The sequence below is a fragment of the Daucus carota genome, chromosome 9 (assembly GCF_001625215.2).
Source record: "Daucus carota subsp. sativus chromosome 9, DH1 v3.0, whole genome shotgun sequence".
Classification (NCBI taxonomy): Eukaryota; Viridiplantae; Streptophyta; class Magnoliopsida; order Apiales; family Apiaceae; genus Daucus; species Daucus carota.
The window spans coordinates 1857730-1874491 of record NC_030389.2 but is presented as its reverse complement, the minus strand read 5'-3'; the positions used below and the strand labels follow the sequence as shown (position 1 = coordinate 1874491).

Sequence of the window (16762 nt, the reverse complement as noted above, 5' to 3'; positions counted from 1 at the left end):
AGTTGTTCAAGACTTTTGACCATATACTATATACTATTACAAATTTAAGTATAAGAGCATTTCGAAGGATTACAATTTACATGTATAATATGATGTAATAAAAAACGTTGTCAGACTTGATCCGTATATATAAAAATTAATTGGATTGATCGGATAGCAGAACTTAATCAGTTCGATGAGTCGTGAAATATGAATTAATCGGTGATCATTAATCACCAATTATTAGATAATATAATGTATAATGAGTTTAGCTCTAATTATACTAATGTAAAATTATACTGTCTTACTGATGTGACATATCATTTTTTTCTGTCAGAGTCTACATACACGTAGATGAATTATATCGAATACAACAGCTGCATCAACAGCTGCATCAAGGGAATTCTTTCATTCAAAAAAGTTTATTATTTAACAGAAGATCATGTAAGATGACCCCAAAAATTTAGAAAATAAAACTTTAATAATTGAAAAGATAAAAACCATCTTCAAAAAATATCCTCAGATTCCTTTGCTCCGAAACCCGTATCCAATACCTGCATCCAAATACACAAAAATCGAATAAATCCTAACTTAAATAAATATAACAAAAATCATTTGTCTATTTTAGTTGTGAACAAAAATTAAATATCTATAATATTTCATCACTTTATCTACTAAATCAATAAAATAATTAGCAAGAGAAAAGTTTAAAATCTAACCAAAAGGGATTCCTTTGATTAGATACTAAACACGGTACTTTTATTCTTTATTTTATTATACTTTTGTTAAGATGATGAATTTTTGTATTAACTTCTAAAAAAATCATTTAGATATCACATAGGTAATTTTTGCTAACAATTTTTATTATCGGATAATAAGGTGCACATCTACCCTTTGTCATCATATATTTGATATTTCATTAATTTATAAAATTATATTTAAAAAAATTGAAAATACGTATCGAATCTTACATCCCAATTTATATACAATTCACTTGAAAGATGATAAGATGCACAGTATTACGATTGCTTTGAATTCTGTAGAAAATTCAAATTTTGATATCATACCAAAGCTTTTTCAACCCAAACCAGCGGATAAATATAAAGAATTAAACATATTTCTTGTACCACACCTCACCAACAAGAAATGTCAAAGAAACAGCAAACATGTTTTATTTCTCCAAGCAAACACTTATGCCTCCTTCCAACTTTCTATACAAGTACACAATCTTTATTTATTTTAACTAACAATGGCATCCTCTTACAATTTTCTACTATTTGCTTTCGGTGTCATTTCGTTTTTGATCATTTCTCTTCTCATATCTGGCGTCGAAAGCTCCCGTCCCATATATGATTATTTATCATCATCTTCTTCTTCGTCTTCGTCTTCGTCTTTGTTGCAGTTGGTAATGGAGAGGGCTTATTCGGGGCCAAGCCATCGTGGCCGAGGACATTAACAAGAAGAATTTGAAGAATTACAGAAGAAAACACACTTGTACAGTTGCCATGCATGATCACAAAGCTTGCAGTATCAAACGAATGAAGGCATCTCATATTGGCTAAGGATCCAAGCATGTTTTTGTTTAGGTTTAGTGTTCGTGTATAGGTTTAGTGTTGTAATTAATTATCTGTGCAAATAACCGCGGTCTATGAAAAGAAATCATAAATCATGCGTAATTCTTTTCCTTTTCTTGACTATGATAAGACTTGCCATATAATTCAACTATCAAGTTATTGACAGAGTGCCACAAACTTAGGGCTTGTTAGGGAACCAGAATCGACTTCTGCTTCTGGCTTCTGTTTTTCTTTACCCATTTGTGTAAAGAAGTAGAAGCACTTTTTAAGGAGCTGAAAATGTTAGCTTCTCTCTCACAGCTTCTACTTTTTTTGCAAACACTTTATTAACTTATTTACTTCTCACTTCTACTCCACTCCATTTCTTTTAAGCTAACCCAAACGGCCCCTTAGTCTTGAAATCATGATTGACTACGGGTTTTGGTTTTTATCTACGAGATTAAAGACCCAATTAAGTTATTTATTGTATTGGCTCACAAATAGATAAAGTATAGGTACCCTATATATGTATAATATGGAAGGATATATGTTAAAATATGTAATAGATAATATAGACACGAGAGAAATATTATGTGAACATTTATAGAAAATTTTCTCGTTACATTACGTGTCTTTGTTTTTGTGATTTTCGGAGTTCCAAAGGTTGGATCATCATGAATTTCAGACAACATCGATGTCTAAGAACAGTACTGGAGATTTGATTCGGAAGTCCAGAAGGTCAGTTATTAAAAGCTTGGGAAGAAGTTCTGGAATCATGGTGAGATTGATTTATTCGTGGTTCTTTTTTCTTTTTTTGACTTACTCCCTCCGTCCCTATTTATCTGTCCACTTTGGAAGTGAAAATTTGTCCCTATTTATCTGTCCATTTATACTTTCAAAACTAATTTAATGATAGTTTTTCAAATATATCTCCATAATTTCAATTTTCAAGGCTTGACTTATTTAAAATTTGGTTGAATTCATGTTTTCAAGACATAAAGTAGGGGTATTCCACCATTTTCAAGATATTAATTAGAGGTATTTAATGAAAAAGTTTATACAATCAAGTATTTCTTGGTATGTGTTTTTTTTTCCAAAATGGACAGATAAAAAGGGACGGAGGGAGTATTTGATTGCATACTTCCCGATGAGTTATTCCAAGCATGTGAAAATGATTGTATTTCTCTAGTTTTATTTAGATAAGAACTTGGTGTATCATCCATCATAGTGAATAATAAAAATTTTCAAAATCTAAAAACTTATAGCTTTACTTATTAAAAATCTTATTACATCTGGTTCTATTATTAGAAACTATATATATAGATGTAATTTGAAATGAAGGAGAGGTAGTCCTTGCAATGTTAGTTCATTGTGCATTTATATGTGCAGTGAAGTAGCTCACCCATGCTAAATATTAGGGCCCCGAGTCCTCCAGAATTTATTTTGTAATTTTTATCTACTCTGCAGAAGCGCTGACTGTTAGGTAAGATCGCCTAGCTAGCTACATATATATGAATAGTTCTAATCTAAGAAACCATATGCCACATGCAATGAACTCTCAAGATCTTGTTCATGTCTTACTAGTCTCGTTTCCTAGTCAAGGCCATGTCACCCCTTTACTCAGACTAGGCAATCTCCTTGCTTCCACAGGCCTCCTTGTCACCTTCTCAACCACCGAAAATGCCGGAGACTTCATGCGAAAAGCTAACAAAAACATCGATGAGGCCACTCCAGTTGGTGATGGCATGATCCGGTTCGAGTTCTTTGATGATGGACTCAGCGGAGATAATGAGGAGCGGAGACGCCTAGATCTTGAGTACAAAATTGCTCAGCTTGAGTTGCATGGAAAAGAAGCAGTTACTAGATTTGTGGAAAAACATAACAAAGAAGGCCGCCCTGTGGCGTGCCTTATCAACAATCCTTTCATTCCATGGGTGACTGATGTTGCTCATGCACTCAACATCCCGAATGCGGTGCTTTGGGTACAATCTTGTGCTTCTTTTTCAGCTTATTATCATTATAATAACAAATTGGCCATATTTCCCGATGAATCTGATCCGGAGATTGATGTCCAATTGCCATCCATGCCTTTGCTGAAACACGACGAGATCCCTAGCTTCTTGCACCCAAATGCTCCTTTTTCCTTCTTCGGAAAAGGCATTTTAGGCCAGTTCAAAAACATGTCCAAAACATTTTGTGTACTCGTGGAAACATTTCAAGAACTCGAAAGTGAAGTCATTGATTACATGTCCAAACTGTGTCCTATCAAACCTATCGGTCCATTATTCAAGAATCCCAAATCTTCGAACTCAAGTATTCAAGGCGATTTCGTCGAAGCCGATGACTGCATGGATTTCTTGAACTCCAAGGAACCTGCAACAGTTGTGTACATATCATTCGGCAGCATTGTTTCTTTAAATCAGGAACAAACGAATGAAATCGCTTACGGGCTTTTGAATTCGGGTGTTTCATTTCTGTGGGTACTAAAGCCGCCTACCATGGGTTCGGCCTCGGCTGTTGTTTTACCCGAAAATTTTTTAGGAGCTGCGGGTGACAAGGGCAAAGTTGTGCAATGGTGCGCACAAAAAGAAGTTCTAGAACATCCATCCGTGGCCTATTTTGTAACACATTGCGGATGGAACTCGACGTTGGAGGCGATTAGTAGTGGCGTCCCGGTGGTGACCTTTCCGGCATGGGGTGATCAAGTGACGAATGCGAAGTACTTGGTTGATGTGTTCGAGATGGGAGTTAGACTAAGTAGAGGTGAGCAGACCGAAAAGAACGGTGTTTCGAGAGACAAAATCGAGAAGTGTTTGAGAGAGGCCATTGGTCCGAAGGCCGCGGAGATGAAAAAGAATGCGTTGAAGTGGAAAGAGGCGGCTAAAGAAGCGGTGGCTGATGGTGGCTCGTCTGATCGGAATTTGAAAGAGTTTGTGGAGAAAATTAGGAATGTATCTAAGTTGGGAAGTGCTAGTGTCAATCTTGTGAATGGCACATGCACTTAGTGGGAAGTACTCGACTATTTTGGAGTATGTCGGCTAAAGTGTTCATTCGAACAAGTGTTCTAAAATTTCGAAATAATAATTCTTGACAAAAAAAAATCGAAATAATAATAAGTTATGATATGGTTACATAGAGAATAACAAGTGATTTGATTGGATTATAAAAATTATTATATATAATTGAATTTTTGTAAATAAAATTTTGATTACATGTTTATATTTTGAGAAAGGAAATTCTAAAAATATTAATTACCCAATCAAAAAATTTAAAAATATATGTAAAAAATTCATCAAAAAAGAGAGCAAATGACCATAAAACCTTTTTCCTTGTCACTTTTTTATCCCTTCCTTCTATTTCCATCATACAATTATTAAATAATTCGATTCATTCAATAATATGAATTCGAATCAATTTTCCAAAAATATTACCATCCTTGACTAAACTCATAGAATTAATGCTGGACCCTACTCATAAATTGCTCTGGGTTATAATTGAGCTAAGTTAGGTCAAGTTGATTTTAGGTCGTTAGGGATCATAATGGGGTTAAGACTTTGAAGTAAATTTCGGCCCCAATGCATTTGCATACTCACCCTCTTTGTCTTATCACCCATTCTCGGGATGACATAACCATCTACATGCAACTCAATCCTTCTCCACTCCATCCTATCATGCATGGATTCATTAGAGCCTTATCCAACTCTAGACATGTCTTGAATAATTAATTAGGTCTTGAACATGGTCCAAACAATTTTATGATCCTACTAGGCCACATCCTGGTCGTCCAATTTCGGGTCCATCTTGGTCCGGATTCCTTCCCATTTTCAGTCACATTGATTTGTGCACTCCAATTTTACTAAACCCACTTCATAATTGTGAACTCCAAATTAGGAATTAAATACAACATCCTCCGACTCAGAATACAAAGACAGAAATGAGATCTAAATAATTTTTATAATTCTTAGTGCTTGTTTGGTATCACGTGGGACAGAAATTTCAACTTCCCATCATTTCTAAATACCAAGTAAGTACTATAAAATTGTTTGGTTGACATGTTGGATAATTACTTCATGCATGTTGTTTGTTTTCTTGTATGTTGTTTGTTTTCTTGTATGTTTAACTTCTGATCTATTATATTTTAATAATCATAATGTTTTTATTATAATTAAATGATAAATAATATTATTTGATAATAATAATAATAATAATAATAATAATAATAATAATAATAATCATAAATATTTATATGAATTTTAAAATTACTCTAATCTTTTTGAAAAAAAATAGTCCATACTGATAACTACACAAAAATATAATTAATAGATTTTTTTATTTTATATAAAGTTATTAAACTAATTAATTATTCAAACGTATTTGAGACTATATATTAGATTTTTATATTTTTAAAATTTTGACAAAAAAATATTATTAACACGTATTTTCTCAATATTTTTTTTATTAAATTCAAAGAATATATTTTATACTCTTAATGAAGAAATATAATTCAACAATAATATTTTGAGTTGAATATAATGATGATGATGATGATAATAATAATAATAATATTAATTTTTATATTTTTTTAAATTTAACTAATTATTGTTATTATTATTATTATATGTACTAATTATATATTATTTTAGAGTGGTGTATGTATTTTCAATCATATAATACACATAAATTAAATCTATCGGAAGTGTGAGTCACCGAGGGGGGACTGGGTAAATTACTTCCTAGGTTTTACACGTATTGGAACTTCCCAGTGAGTTGGACTGCCGGTGTTTCTGTCAACCAAACGACCACTTAGAATAGTTCAGAATATAGTATAGGAAAACACTGTGAACTAAAATTGTACGAAACTGAAAGAGATTTCCAAAACGTCAAGATCATCAGCTCGGGGACTTGAAGGCAGAGAGGAAGACGGAAAAACAGAAGGGGGGCACGAGCCTCTTCTTGATTCTCGTTCACTCTTTCCACGTGTGATTTATATATTATGTATGGCCGACATACATATAAATTTTACAAGATAGCTGATTTGCATGTGAAAAATATAACAAATTTAGTGACAAGGATGATGAGCGAAGAATAAAAATTGAAGAAATCCTTATGGCTCACAATAAAAAATTGTATAAGAAAATGAAGGAAGATTATCTATATTATATAATATATATTGAGTTTTGAGATCCCGATTCCAAACCCATTACCCGAATACAAATTCATATTTTAGATATATTATTTTAGTTCAATTTTAAAATCTAATCATAATAATTTTTTTATAATTTATTATATGATTAATAATCTATAGATATTATTTTAAAAATGAGGAATTACGAGTATTGCGCATATTAAGATTTGAACAACGAAGGTAGATATCATCAAATCATAAAATCATTCGCGATAACACCTAAACCAGGCAAAGATTAATACTCCCTCCGTCCCTGTCAATTTTTTACGCTTAGTTTGAGCACAGAGGTCAAGTAAGAAATATATATGTATAAAATAGTAAAAAAAATTGAAAAGTGGGGTGAAGTGGTAGGACCTATTAATTTTTTAATATATAAAAAAGGATAATGGAGTAAAAATGGAGTAAAATTAGTGTGGAAAGAAAGGAAAAATTGGGAAGTGGTGGGACCCATCGACTATTTTTTTAGTAGGTTTTAGAATGTAAAAAATTGGATGAGACATTCCTGGCGGGGGATGTAGGGAGTACGATTTTCAAGCCTCGAAAACCAGCATTATTAAAATTTATTTCATTTCTCCATATCAGGTCTTAAACTTAATTAAGAAGACCTTGATAGTTAGGGTCTTAGGGAGGTACGTTTACAACAAGTAGGTCAGACATTAGCCCTACTTCGACACATTCTTAATTTTGTCCACAAAGTCCTTCAAATTCCTATCAGATGAGCCACCTTCTGCCACCGCTTCCTCCGCCGCTTTCTTCCACTTGAGTGCATTCTTTTTCATCTCTTCTGCCTTCGGGCCAATGGCCTCTCTCAAACACTTCTCGATTCGGTCCCTCGAAACACCACTCTTTTCAGTTTGTTTACCTCTACCTAATCTAACTCCCACCTCAAACACATCAACCAAGTACTTTGCATTCGTCACTTGATCACCCCATGCTGGAAAGGCCACCACCGGGACGCCACTAGTAATCGTCTCCAACGTCGAGTTCCATCCGCAATGTGTTACAAAATAGGCCACGGATGGATGTTCTAGAACTTCTTTTTGTGCGCACCAGTTCACAACTTTGCCCTTGTCGCCAATTTTTTCCAAGAAATTTTCGGGCAAAACAACAGCCGGACCCAAAAGGGTAGGTTTCCTTAAAACCCACAGAAATGAAACACCCGAATTCAGAAGTCCATAAGCGATTTCATTTATTTGTTCCTGATTTATATATACTATACTGCCGAATGATATGTACACGACGGTTGCAGGTTCCTTGGAGTTCAAGAAATCCATGCAGTCGTCAGCTTTCATGAAATCGCCTTGAACGCTAGAGTTCGAAGATTTGGGATTCTTGAATAATGGACCGATAGGTTTGATGAGACAGTATTTTGACATGTAATCAATGATTTCACTTTCGAGTTCTTGAAATGTTTCCACGAGTACACAAAATGTCTTGGACAGCATTGCGAACTGGCCTAAAATGGCTTTGGCCAAAGCCGGAAAAGGAGTTTCAGGATGCAAGAAGCTAGGAACCTCATCATGTTTCAGCAAAGGCATGGATGGCAACTGGACATCGATTTCCGGGTCCGATTCGGATGGAAATTGCGCCAGTTTGTTGTGGAAATGATAATAAGCCGAAAAAGACGCGCAAGATTGTACCCAAAGCACCGCATTGCGAATGTTTAGTGTTTCCGCCACATCCGAAACCCATGGAATGAAAGGATTGTTGATTAGGCACGCCACGGGGCGGCCTTGTTCTTCGTGTTTCTTGACGATTCTTGTGACGGCCTCTCTTCCATGCAGCTCAAGATGAGCTGTGTAGAAGTCGAGATCAGCGCGTCTCGGATCCTCATTATTTCCGCCTAGTCCATCATCAAAGAACTCGAACCGGATCATACCATCGCCAACCGGAGTCGGCTCATCGATGTTTTTGCTAGCTTTTCGCATGAAATTTGCAGCACCTTCTGTGGTCGAGAAGGTGACAAGAAGGCCAGTTGAAGCAAGGAGATTGCCTAGTTTGAGTAAAGGGTTGACATGGCCTTGAGCAGGATAAGAGACTAGTAAGACATGAACAAGATCTTGAGTGCTCATTGTATTCGGCATATGCAGTGTATTCTAAGACAAAACTCTATATTTATATGTAGCTAGCTCGGCGTTTTTACTTAACAGTCAGCGCTGTGTCTCATTTACGAAGGGTAGATCAAAAATCTGGAGGACTCAGGGGCCCTAATATTTATCATGTCTGAGCTACTTTACTGAACATATATAAATGCATAATCAACCAACGTTGTCCAATCATTAATTGAATCTCTAACTGGTTGTATTTGTGTCAGCAGTCGGGTTGATTTTGGGTCACGCTAAAATCATTTAAAATTGAATTGAAAATAAACTGAAAATTGAAGTTTTTAGAAGTGAAATCCTAGGCAGGGTGTCGTGTAATACTGTCTTTTGAAGAAAATTCTAATTTCGGGACATTTGGAATCCATTTAGGGTCAATCGGGTGATTTTCGGGTTACTTTCGGATTTTGTGCCGGTAAATCGGATTGCGGTCATGCTCGGGTTTCGGGTCGTGTCTGATATTGTCACCCCTTCTATTAAAATATCAAAATTTGATTATTTAGATTTATTATTATAATTTTTACTGTTCCAAGAAGTCTATAAATAATAGTGCTCTAAAATTTGGTGATTAGATCTTGTACTACATTTTCCTAAAAAAACTCCTGCAACTACTATTATTACAAAAAAATATATTAATAATCAATTAATTGATTATCAGTACTAATATTTAGTTATCAGAATTTGTTTAATTTTATTATTTATTTACTTATATATCAATGCAAATATTACATTATTAATCATCAGTACAACAAAATCGACTTTTACACTAGTTCCGCCAAAAAAATATGTAATTAAGACGGAAATTTTTCGTCGTTTTTATAGCCATCTAAAATTAAAATTTTGGTCAAATGCATAAAATTCGTCAGAAATTAATAATTTCGTTATAGCTAAATATGAGTGGGCTCCACAAAACTTACGACAGAAATAGATTCTTAATTTAGGATGGTACGTGTATGGAGAATTTTTTGTTGACTTATGACAGAAAATGTTCGTCGTAAATGCATAACCTTGCGACGGAAATGACGTCGTAAATGTAAAAGTTACTTTACGACGATTTCGTTCGCAGGAATTTTTTTTATTATATTATATTTGTTTGTGTCAAAATTCTAGCGCATGAAAAAAGTAAATACGACACGAAATGATTCCGTCATAAGTAATGATAAGAAATTTTGACGGATTTTTGGTTTCCGTCATAAATTTTGCGAGCAAACAATTCCGTCGTAAGAAATCCATTTTAAAAAGCTGGTTTTGTTGCGGTGTATAGTCTTGTGAGTACTCATATTAAATAGTCCAAATACTCTCTCTCATAATATAATTTAATATCATAATTTATTTATTGTAATATAAATAACGATATTAGATCTTTTACTGCAAGTCTTGGAATTATATATAAGAGTAAAATACATAACGTGTACCTAAAGACTTAATCAATTGCTATCATTATCTTAAAATTTAAGAACACTTAATTAATTGTTACGGAGGTACATTCTTAATTTTGTCCACAAAGTCTTTCAAATTCCGATCAGATGAGCCACCTTCAGCCACCGCTTCTTCCGCCACTTGCTTCCACTTGAGTGCATTCTTTTTCAGCTCAGCTGCCTTGGGTCCAAAAGCCTCTTTCAAGCACTTTTCAATTCGGTCCCTCGAAATCGCAACTTTTTCAGTTTGGTCACCTCTACTTAACCTAACTCCCACCTCTAACACATCAACCAAGTACTTGGCATTAGTCACTTGATCACCCCACGCCGGAAAGGCCACCACCGGGACGCCACTACTAATCGCCTCCAACGTCGAGTTCCATCCGCAATGTGTTACAAAACATGCCACGGATGGATGTTGAAGAACTTCTTTTTGTGCGCACCAATTCACAACTTTGCCCTTGTCACCAATTTTTTCCAGGAAATTTTCAGGTAAAACAACACTGAGGCCGGAACCAGGCATGGTAGGTTGCTTTAAGACCCATAGAAATGAAACACCGGAATTCAGAATTCCATAAGCGATTTCATTTGTTTGTTCTTGATTTAAAGAAACAACGCTACCAAACGATATATAAACAACTGTTGCATGTTCCTTGGAGTTCAAGAAATCCATGCAGTCGTCGACTTTAATGAAATCAGCTTGAATGCTAGAGTTCGAAGATTTAGGGTTCTTGAATAATGGACCAATAGGTTTTAGAAGACAAAATTTTGACATGTATTCAATGACTTCAGTTTCGAGTTCTTGAAATGTTTCTACCAGTACACAAAATGTTTTCGGCAACATTTTGAACTGGCCTAAAATAACTTCTCTCAAAACCGGAAAAGGAGTTTGAGGGTGCAAGAAGCTAGGGATCTCATCATGTTTGAGTAAAGGCATGGAAGGCAATTGGACATCAATTTCGGGGTCAGATTCGGTTGGAAATATAGCCAGTTTGTTGTAGTAATGATAATAAGCTGAAAAACAAGCGCAAGATTGCACCCAAAGCACTGCATTTGGAATGTTTAGTGTCTCAGCAATATTCGAAACCCATGGAACGAAAGGATTGTTGATTAGGCACGCCACAGGGCGGCCTTCTCTTTCGTGTTTTTTGACAATTCTCGTGACGGCCTCTGTTCCATGCAACGCAACCTGAGCAACTTTGTAGTCAAGACTTGGGCGTTCCTGACCATCATTATTTTGGACTAGTCCATCATCGAAGAACTCGAACCGGATCATACCATCACCAACTGGACTGGCCTCATCGATGTTTTTGCTAGCTTTTCGGATGGAACTTCCAGCATCTTTTGTAGTTGAGAAGGTGACAAGGAGACCTGTGGAAGCAAGGAGATTGCCTAATCTGAGCAAAGGGGTAATATGGCCTTGAGCAGGATAAGAGACCAGTAAGACATGAACAAGATCTTGAGTATTCATTGTATCTGATGACTTGTTTTCTAGGATCAAGGTTTTGAAATATTTGTAGCTAGCTAGGCATTTTTACTTAACCGTCAACCCTCCTGGTTCTTTCTTGAAGGGTAGATCAAAAAATTAGAAATAAATTTTTTCGGAATCTTGTGCTCTGTCACATATTCTCAAGTTTGAGCTACTTCAACTGCACATATAAATACACAATGATCTGTGTTTTAAAATAAAACATTGCTTTAGAATGTTATAATGTACTCCCTCTCCCTCTGTTAATAAGATATAATAGTCGCTTTACTTTTTTTTTCACGTACTTTTAAAAGTTTTGACCGTATACTGATACATATTATTTTCCAAATTTCTTTTTTGTGAATAAAAATATTAGTGTCACGCCACTATTATATTCTAACACTAACAGAGGGAGTAGTATTTTGTAATTTGTGATCTGAATGGGTTCCGGGAGTACGTACTGTTCTATCAAAATGATGAAAATTATTAACTAGCAGGGGGGATTTTGATGTCAGCTAATGAACCAATTTACATAAATACAAGATATAAGAAGATTATTTTTGAGGCATTAATGAAGATTACATTAGACGAAGCAAGGAATTCTTTCTCGGTTGCACAACAGGCAGAGGTTGAGAGCGCATTAGTTGAGATTGGAGAACTCTCCAGCAAAATTGAAGCATTCGATAGTAGTGACATAGTTAAATATCAGGAGCATAGCTGCATAGGTCTTTAAATATCCTCTCTTTAGAGTTTCTGGAAAAAGACTCTCTCACTAAAAAGAAGTTGATGGCTCTCAAGTACTCTGTATCAGACATGTTCTCAACAATTAATTATTTTGAGCAGTGAGAAGGTGAAGCAACTTGGGGTAAAAGAGGCAGAGTAGAAGCTTCGAAGTATTGTCAAAGAAGAGAGTTAATACTAGAAGCAAAGGGAGAAGAGATGACTTAACTTGAAAGTGATTTGATATATGATTATCATCAATATTTGTTTGAGTATTAATTAAAGATCGATGAGCTAGTTATCTTAGATGAATTATAGATCGAGCTGAAAAAATTGGAGGATTGGCAGACCGCAAGAAGTACTGTTTTATTAAAATGAATTCTCCTTCGTAAACTTTCTAAAGCCACCATTCATTGGTTGTTAAAACTGAGAGGTCACTCCAATCCATTGAAGTGACTGAGTACTCATGCTTATTTTCTGCTTTGTGAGCATTTAGAGTTAAGTTTGTATAGCGTTAAGTTGGTTAATAATTTTGAGCTCTGTAAGTATTTACAGTAGCTTACCTAATTAACATCAAGTTGGCTGATAATTTTGAGCTCTGTGAACATTTACAGTTGAGCTTGCATAGCGTCAAGTTGGCTGATTAATTTATTTGTGCTCTCTGAGCATTTATAATTGAGCTTGCATAGCGTCAAATTGGCTGTTTACTTTATTTGAGCTTTTTGAGCAATGGTCTTCTCGTGACAAGCGTAGTCAGGATATGTGTTCACCACAATACTCTAATGACAAGCAAAGTAAAGATTTGAATGAAGTTAAGTAGTTAACACAGTCCTCTATTAGCAAGCAAAGCAGGGATTCCTCTAATGGCAAGAAAAGCTAGGGTCCTTAAATGGCAAGCATAATCAGGACTTGAATGAAATTGAAACAGTCCTCCAAAGACAATTGCTTAGCCAGGAATTCTCTAATGACAAACAAAGTCAAGTCCTTTAGTAACGATTAGATCTAGTCGGGATGTGAGTTTTAACTAGTCTTCTATTGGCGTTAATATGGAGAACCTGTCACAATGATGAATGAATACGGTACACTCCAACTATTTGATATAACTTGTGATTAATGAAGGGGCGGATAATACAACATAGGCTAGTTCGCACCAGTTTATGTCTTGAAGTTAAGAGTTCCATTTCGTTCTAACTCATTAGCTTGAGGGGGAGTATTGAGGAGGCGTAGTTTAAACATTGTAGTTGAATGGATATATATAGTCCTGCTTAGTTTCATTTCAGATTAAGAGACATGATTTACAATGTAGCCGACTAGTAAATGTTGCTCTATCTGGTTTTGTACCTACTCTTCTCTATTAGTTGAGTCATGTTAATTGTCATTAACATTTAGTTGTAAACTCTCTATTGTTCCTGATGCTTCCCATAAATTTGTCAATGGTTTATGCACTGGTAAAATTGTGCCCAGTTTTTACAGAGTGAAGGAAGAATCGGCAATGGTATATACACTTTCTCAATAGAATTGCAATTTGCAAGTATCTTGCTCATGTTTATTTAGAGCAAGTCCAACAGTGTCCTAGTTGGAGCCTTAAATATAATATAAAAAATTATGTCCTAATAGTTTAGAACATATTCTACTAACTTCAACTCCAACAATGTGCCTTATTTTCACTATATGTTTAATATTTTATTATTAAAAGTTCACTTTCATCATTAAAACATAATATAAAATAGAGAGAGAAAGAGAGTGTTGGTAATAATTTATTATAAAATATGGGATAGGGTAGGGCTTGAATGGGTTGTCCTAGTGATATAGGGCATCACTAGGACATTGTTGGATCAAATTTTTTCATCAAATGCCCTATATTATGACTTAGGACACTAAATAGGGCAGCTGTTGGACTTACTCTTAGTTGATTAAATAATTTATATTAGCCCTGGCCTAATTAATAATATTTATTATATATGTTTTTATTTCAGTAAAACATAATAATTATATATTGAAGTTTATGTTTTAAAACTTTATTATTGAATTTTAATTTAAAATTCTGCAATAAAAATAATGTTAGAATCAATTATTAGGAGCATCTTTAGTTTGTGTAATAAGTTTATCAGTTAATTTCTTTAGTTACAGGTAGATCCGTAAAAATTGCAAATCTTAGTCGTTTGATGACTCATTCTGATTTATTTATTTTTTAATGTAGGGACCCGCATCCGCTACTCTTTTGGGTGCGCACGGGGTAAACCCACGAGTTCATGTAATAGCATGCAAACCACGTGAACCAAACCAAAATAAACCGCACTTAAGCGACATGCTCTAGCCCAGGAGGCATAATCACAAATTCTTCTCCATTCGGAAGCCCAACCTCTGATCAAGAGGATACAAATCCCCTCTTTTACAATATTACATTATTATATTATTACTAATTGTCACTCTGACAAATGATAATTTTTCAAGAAATTTATTCAAATTAATAAAACAAAATTTTTTATGACTTATATATAAATTTACTTCTTTTTAAATCTTAAGTTATGTAAAATATAGAATTTTAATGGATTGGTATGATTTTGATTTGGCTTATTCCTCTATCTGCCATCTAAGTTTGCTATGATGTTCACGTTGACCCTTAAAGTTAAAAAGTGGATGGTCTAACCATTGAAGTTACATGAACCGGATAGAATGAGACGAAATGTAAAAACCAAGGGCAAGTAGATTACAATCGCGAAAAAATGCAAGTAACCAGGCCTAGCCATACATTGTTTTCGCTCCGCTCGTGCATGGCACCCCTTGCTCAAATCCATACTAACCAGATACTTGTATATGCTTATTAGCATATGTTCACTTGTTTACAAGACGGCGACATAGCTAGTAAAATACGTCATAACAAAAAAAATATTATTTATCATTTTATGTTTGAATAGGAGTAAAATATGTTCTCATTTCTCAATGTACTAAATCCCTATATTTATTGTGATTTTTTTGAAACTCAACTATATTCTCACTTATCAATACACTAATTAATGATACATTGGCTGAGACTAGCTAGATTACCCTTATCTTTCTTCTCTTTTTATTAATCTTGTCCATGTAAATCTCCCATCTCCGCCTCTTTTCTTCTTTCTTTTAATTCACTTCCTTCCAAAACTTCTCTTCTATTTCCTGGCCAAGAATCTCTAGAAAGAGCTAAGCTCTAATATATTGTTGGAAATATATATATTTTAAAAAAATATTTGTACATCATATAAATTAATAAAATTAATTTATGCATATATGCGTGGTAATCAAACATGAAAACTCGTATTCAAAGGATATTTTTTGAAAAAGCATTCAAAAAAATGCTTTGAAAAGATAAACGAGACATGTATTTTAAAACAATTTTTTAAAAAAGGAATATGTAAAAGGCGGACGGAGGGAGTATTAAGAAATTATTCAAAATCTTAAATAAAAAATATTTATCTAAAACTCCCAATAAATTTATATTAACCCAAACACATTCATTTATTATTTAAAATTCTTTTTGATTAAAAATGTATATGATTCTAGTATAATTTTTCATAATAAAACTAAATATTAAAATATAACAAATTAATAAATAAAAAACATTATAAGTCACCGCTGTATAAACTAATAACATATCTGCGTTTAAAAAAAGATATAATTCGCAAGACTTGATACACATTTGGATGGTAGCCTATATACATACATATACTACAGTATGCTTGAAAGGAAGTGGTGAAAGGAAGAGCCAAAGACTAGAGCAGAGTCGGTCACTCTCAGCCGGAGAGCGTGCCATTCACTTTTCAATCACTATGGCTAAGTTCAACATTAACAATATTTGAAGGGCCGGACCGTTCATTTTTAAACTTTAAGGGTCAGCGTGAATATTAGAGCAAACTTGGATGGCATATGGAGAAATAAGCCTTTTGATTTTATGCATGTCTTAGATAAAATGTCACGGAATGTATATATATCCTTTAGGATATAAGCAAAAACTTCAAAATCGCATAAATTTTTGTATGATTTCAAAAAACATATATTATAATGAACAATTCACAAAAATCTTTATTAAATTCAAAAATATCCATCGACATTTGAATGCCACCGTATTCAAATGGATGTTAAATAATCTCAATTGAATATCATTGATTTTTAAACATAATTTAAAATACTAATCGACTATCATCAGATTTTATAGAATATATATTTAAATTCTAATTATATATCTCAAAATTTTGATAAATTTTTAAAATTTTAATTAAATATAATCAAATTTCATAAATAAATTTTTTCAAAAATTTCCGACTGAATATCCATACCCCAATGCTTAAGAACTATTTAAGCCG

The 16762-nt window shown here is 34.0% G+C and overlaps 3 protein-coding genes across 3 annotated transcripts; 1 reads left to right on the top strand and 2 right to left on the bottom strand.

The window, feature by feature from the left end:
- The first annotated feature begins 3018 nt into the window (after nt 1–3018).
- LOC108200792 (gallate 1-beta-glucosyltransferase 84A24) lies at nt 3019–4627 on the top strand. Its single transcript, XM_017369044.2, has one exon. The coding sequence runs from the start codon at nt 3044–3046 to the stop codon at nt 4535–4537; it is 1494 nt and encodes a 497-aa protein (XP_017224533.1). The 5' UTR covers nt 3019–3043; the 3' UTR covers nt 4538–4627.
- A 2612-nt stretch (nt 4628–7239) lies between these two features.
- LOC108200926 (gallate 1-beta-glucosyltransferase 84A24) lies at nt 7240–8818 on the bottom strand. The gene has a single exon (XM_017369200.2). It carries the CDS (start codon nt 8799–8801, stop codon nt 7380–7382), a length of 1422 nt encoding a protein of 473 aa, XP_017224689.1. The 5' UTR covers nt 8802–8818; the 3' UTR covers nt 7240–7379.
- Nucleotides 8819–10168: 1350 nt separating this feature from the next.
- Nucleotides 10169–11843, bottom strand: LOC108201982 (gallate 1-beta-glucosyltransferase 84A24). The gene has a single exon (XM_017370333.2). It carries the CDS (start codon nt 11703–11705, stop codon nt 10290–10292), a length of 1416 nt encoding a protein of 471 aa, XP_017225822.1. The 5' UTR covers nt 11706–11843; the 3' UTR covers nt 10169–10289.
- Nucleotides 11844–16762: the final 4919 nt, after the last annotated feature.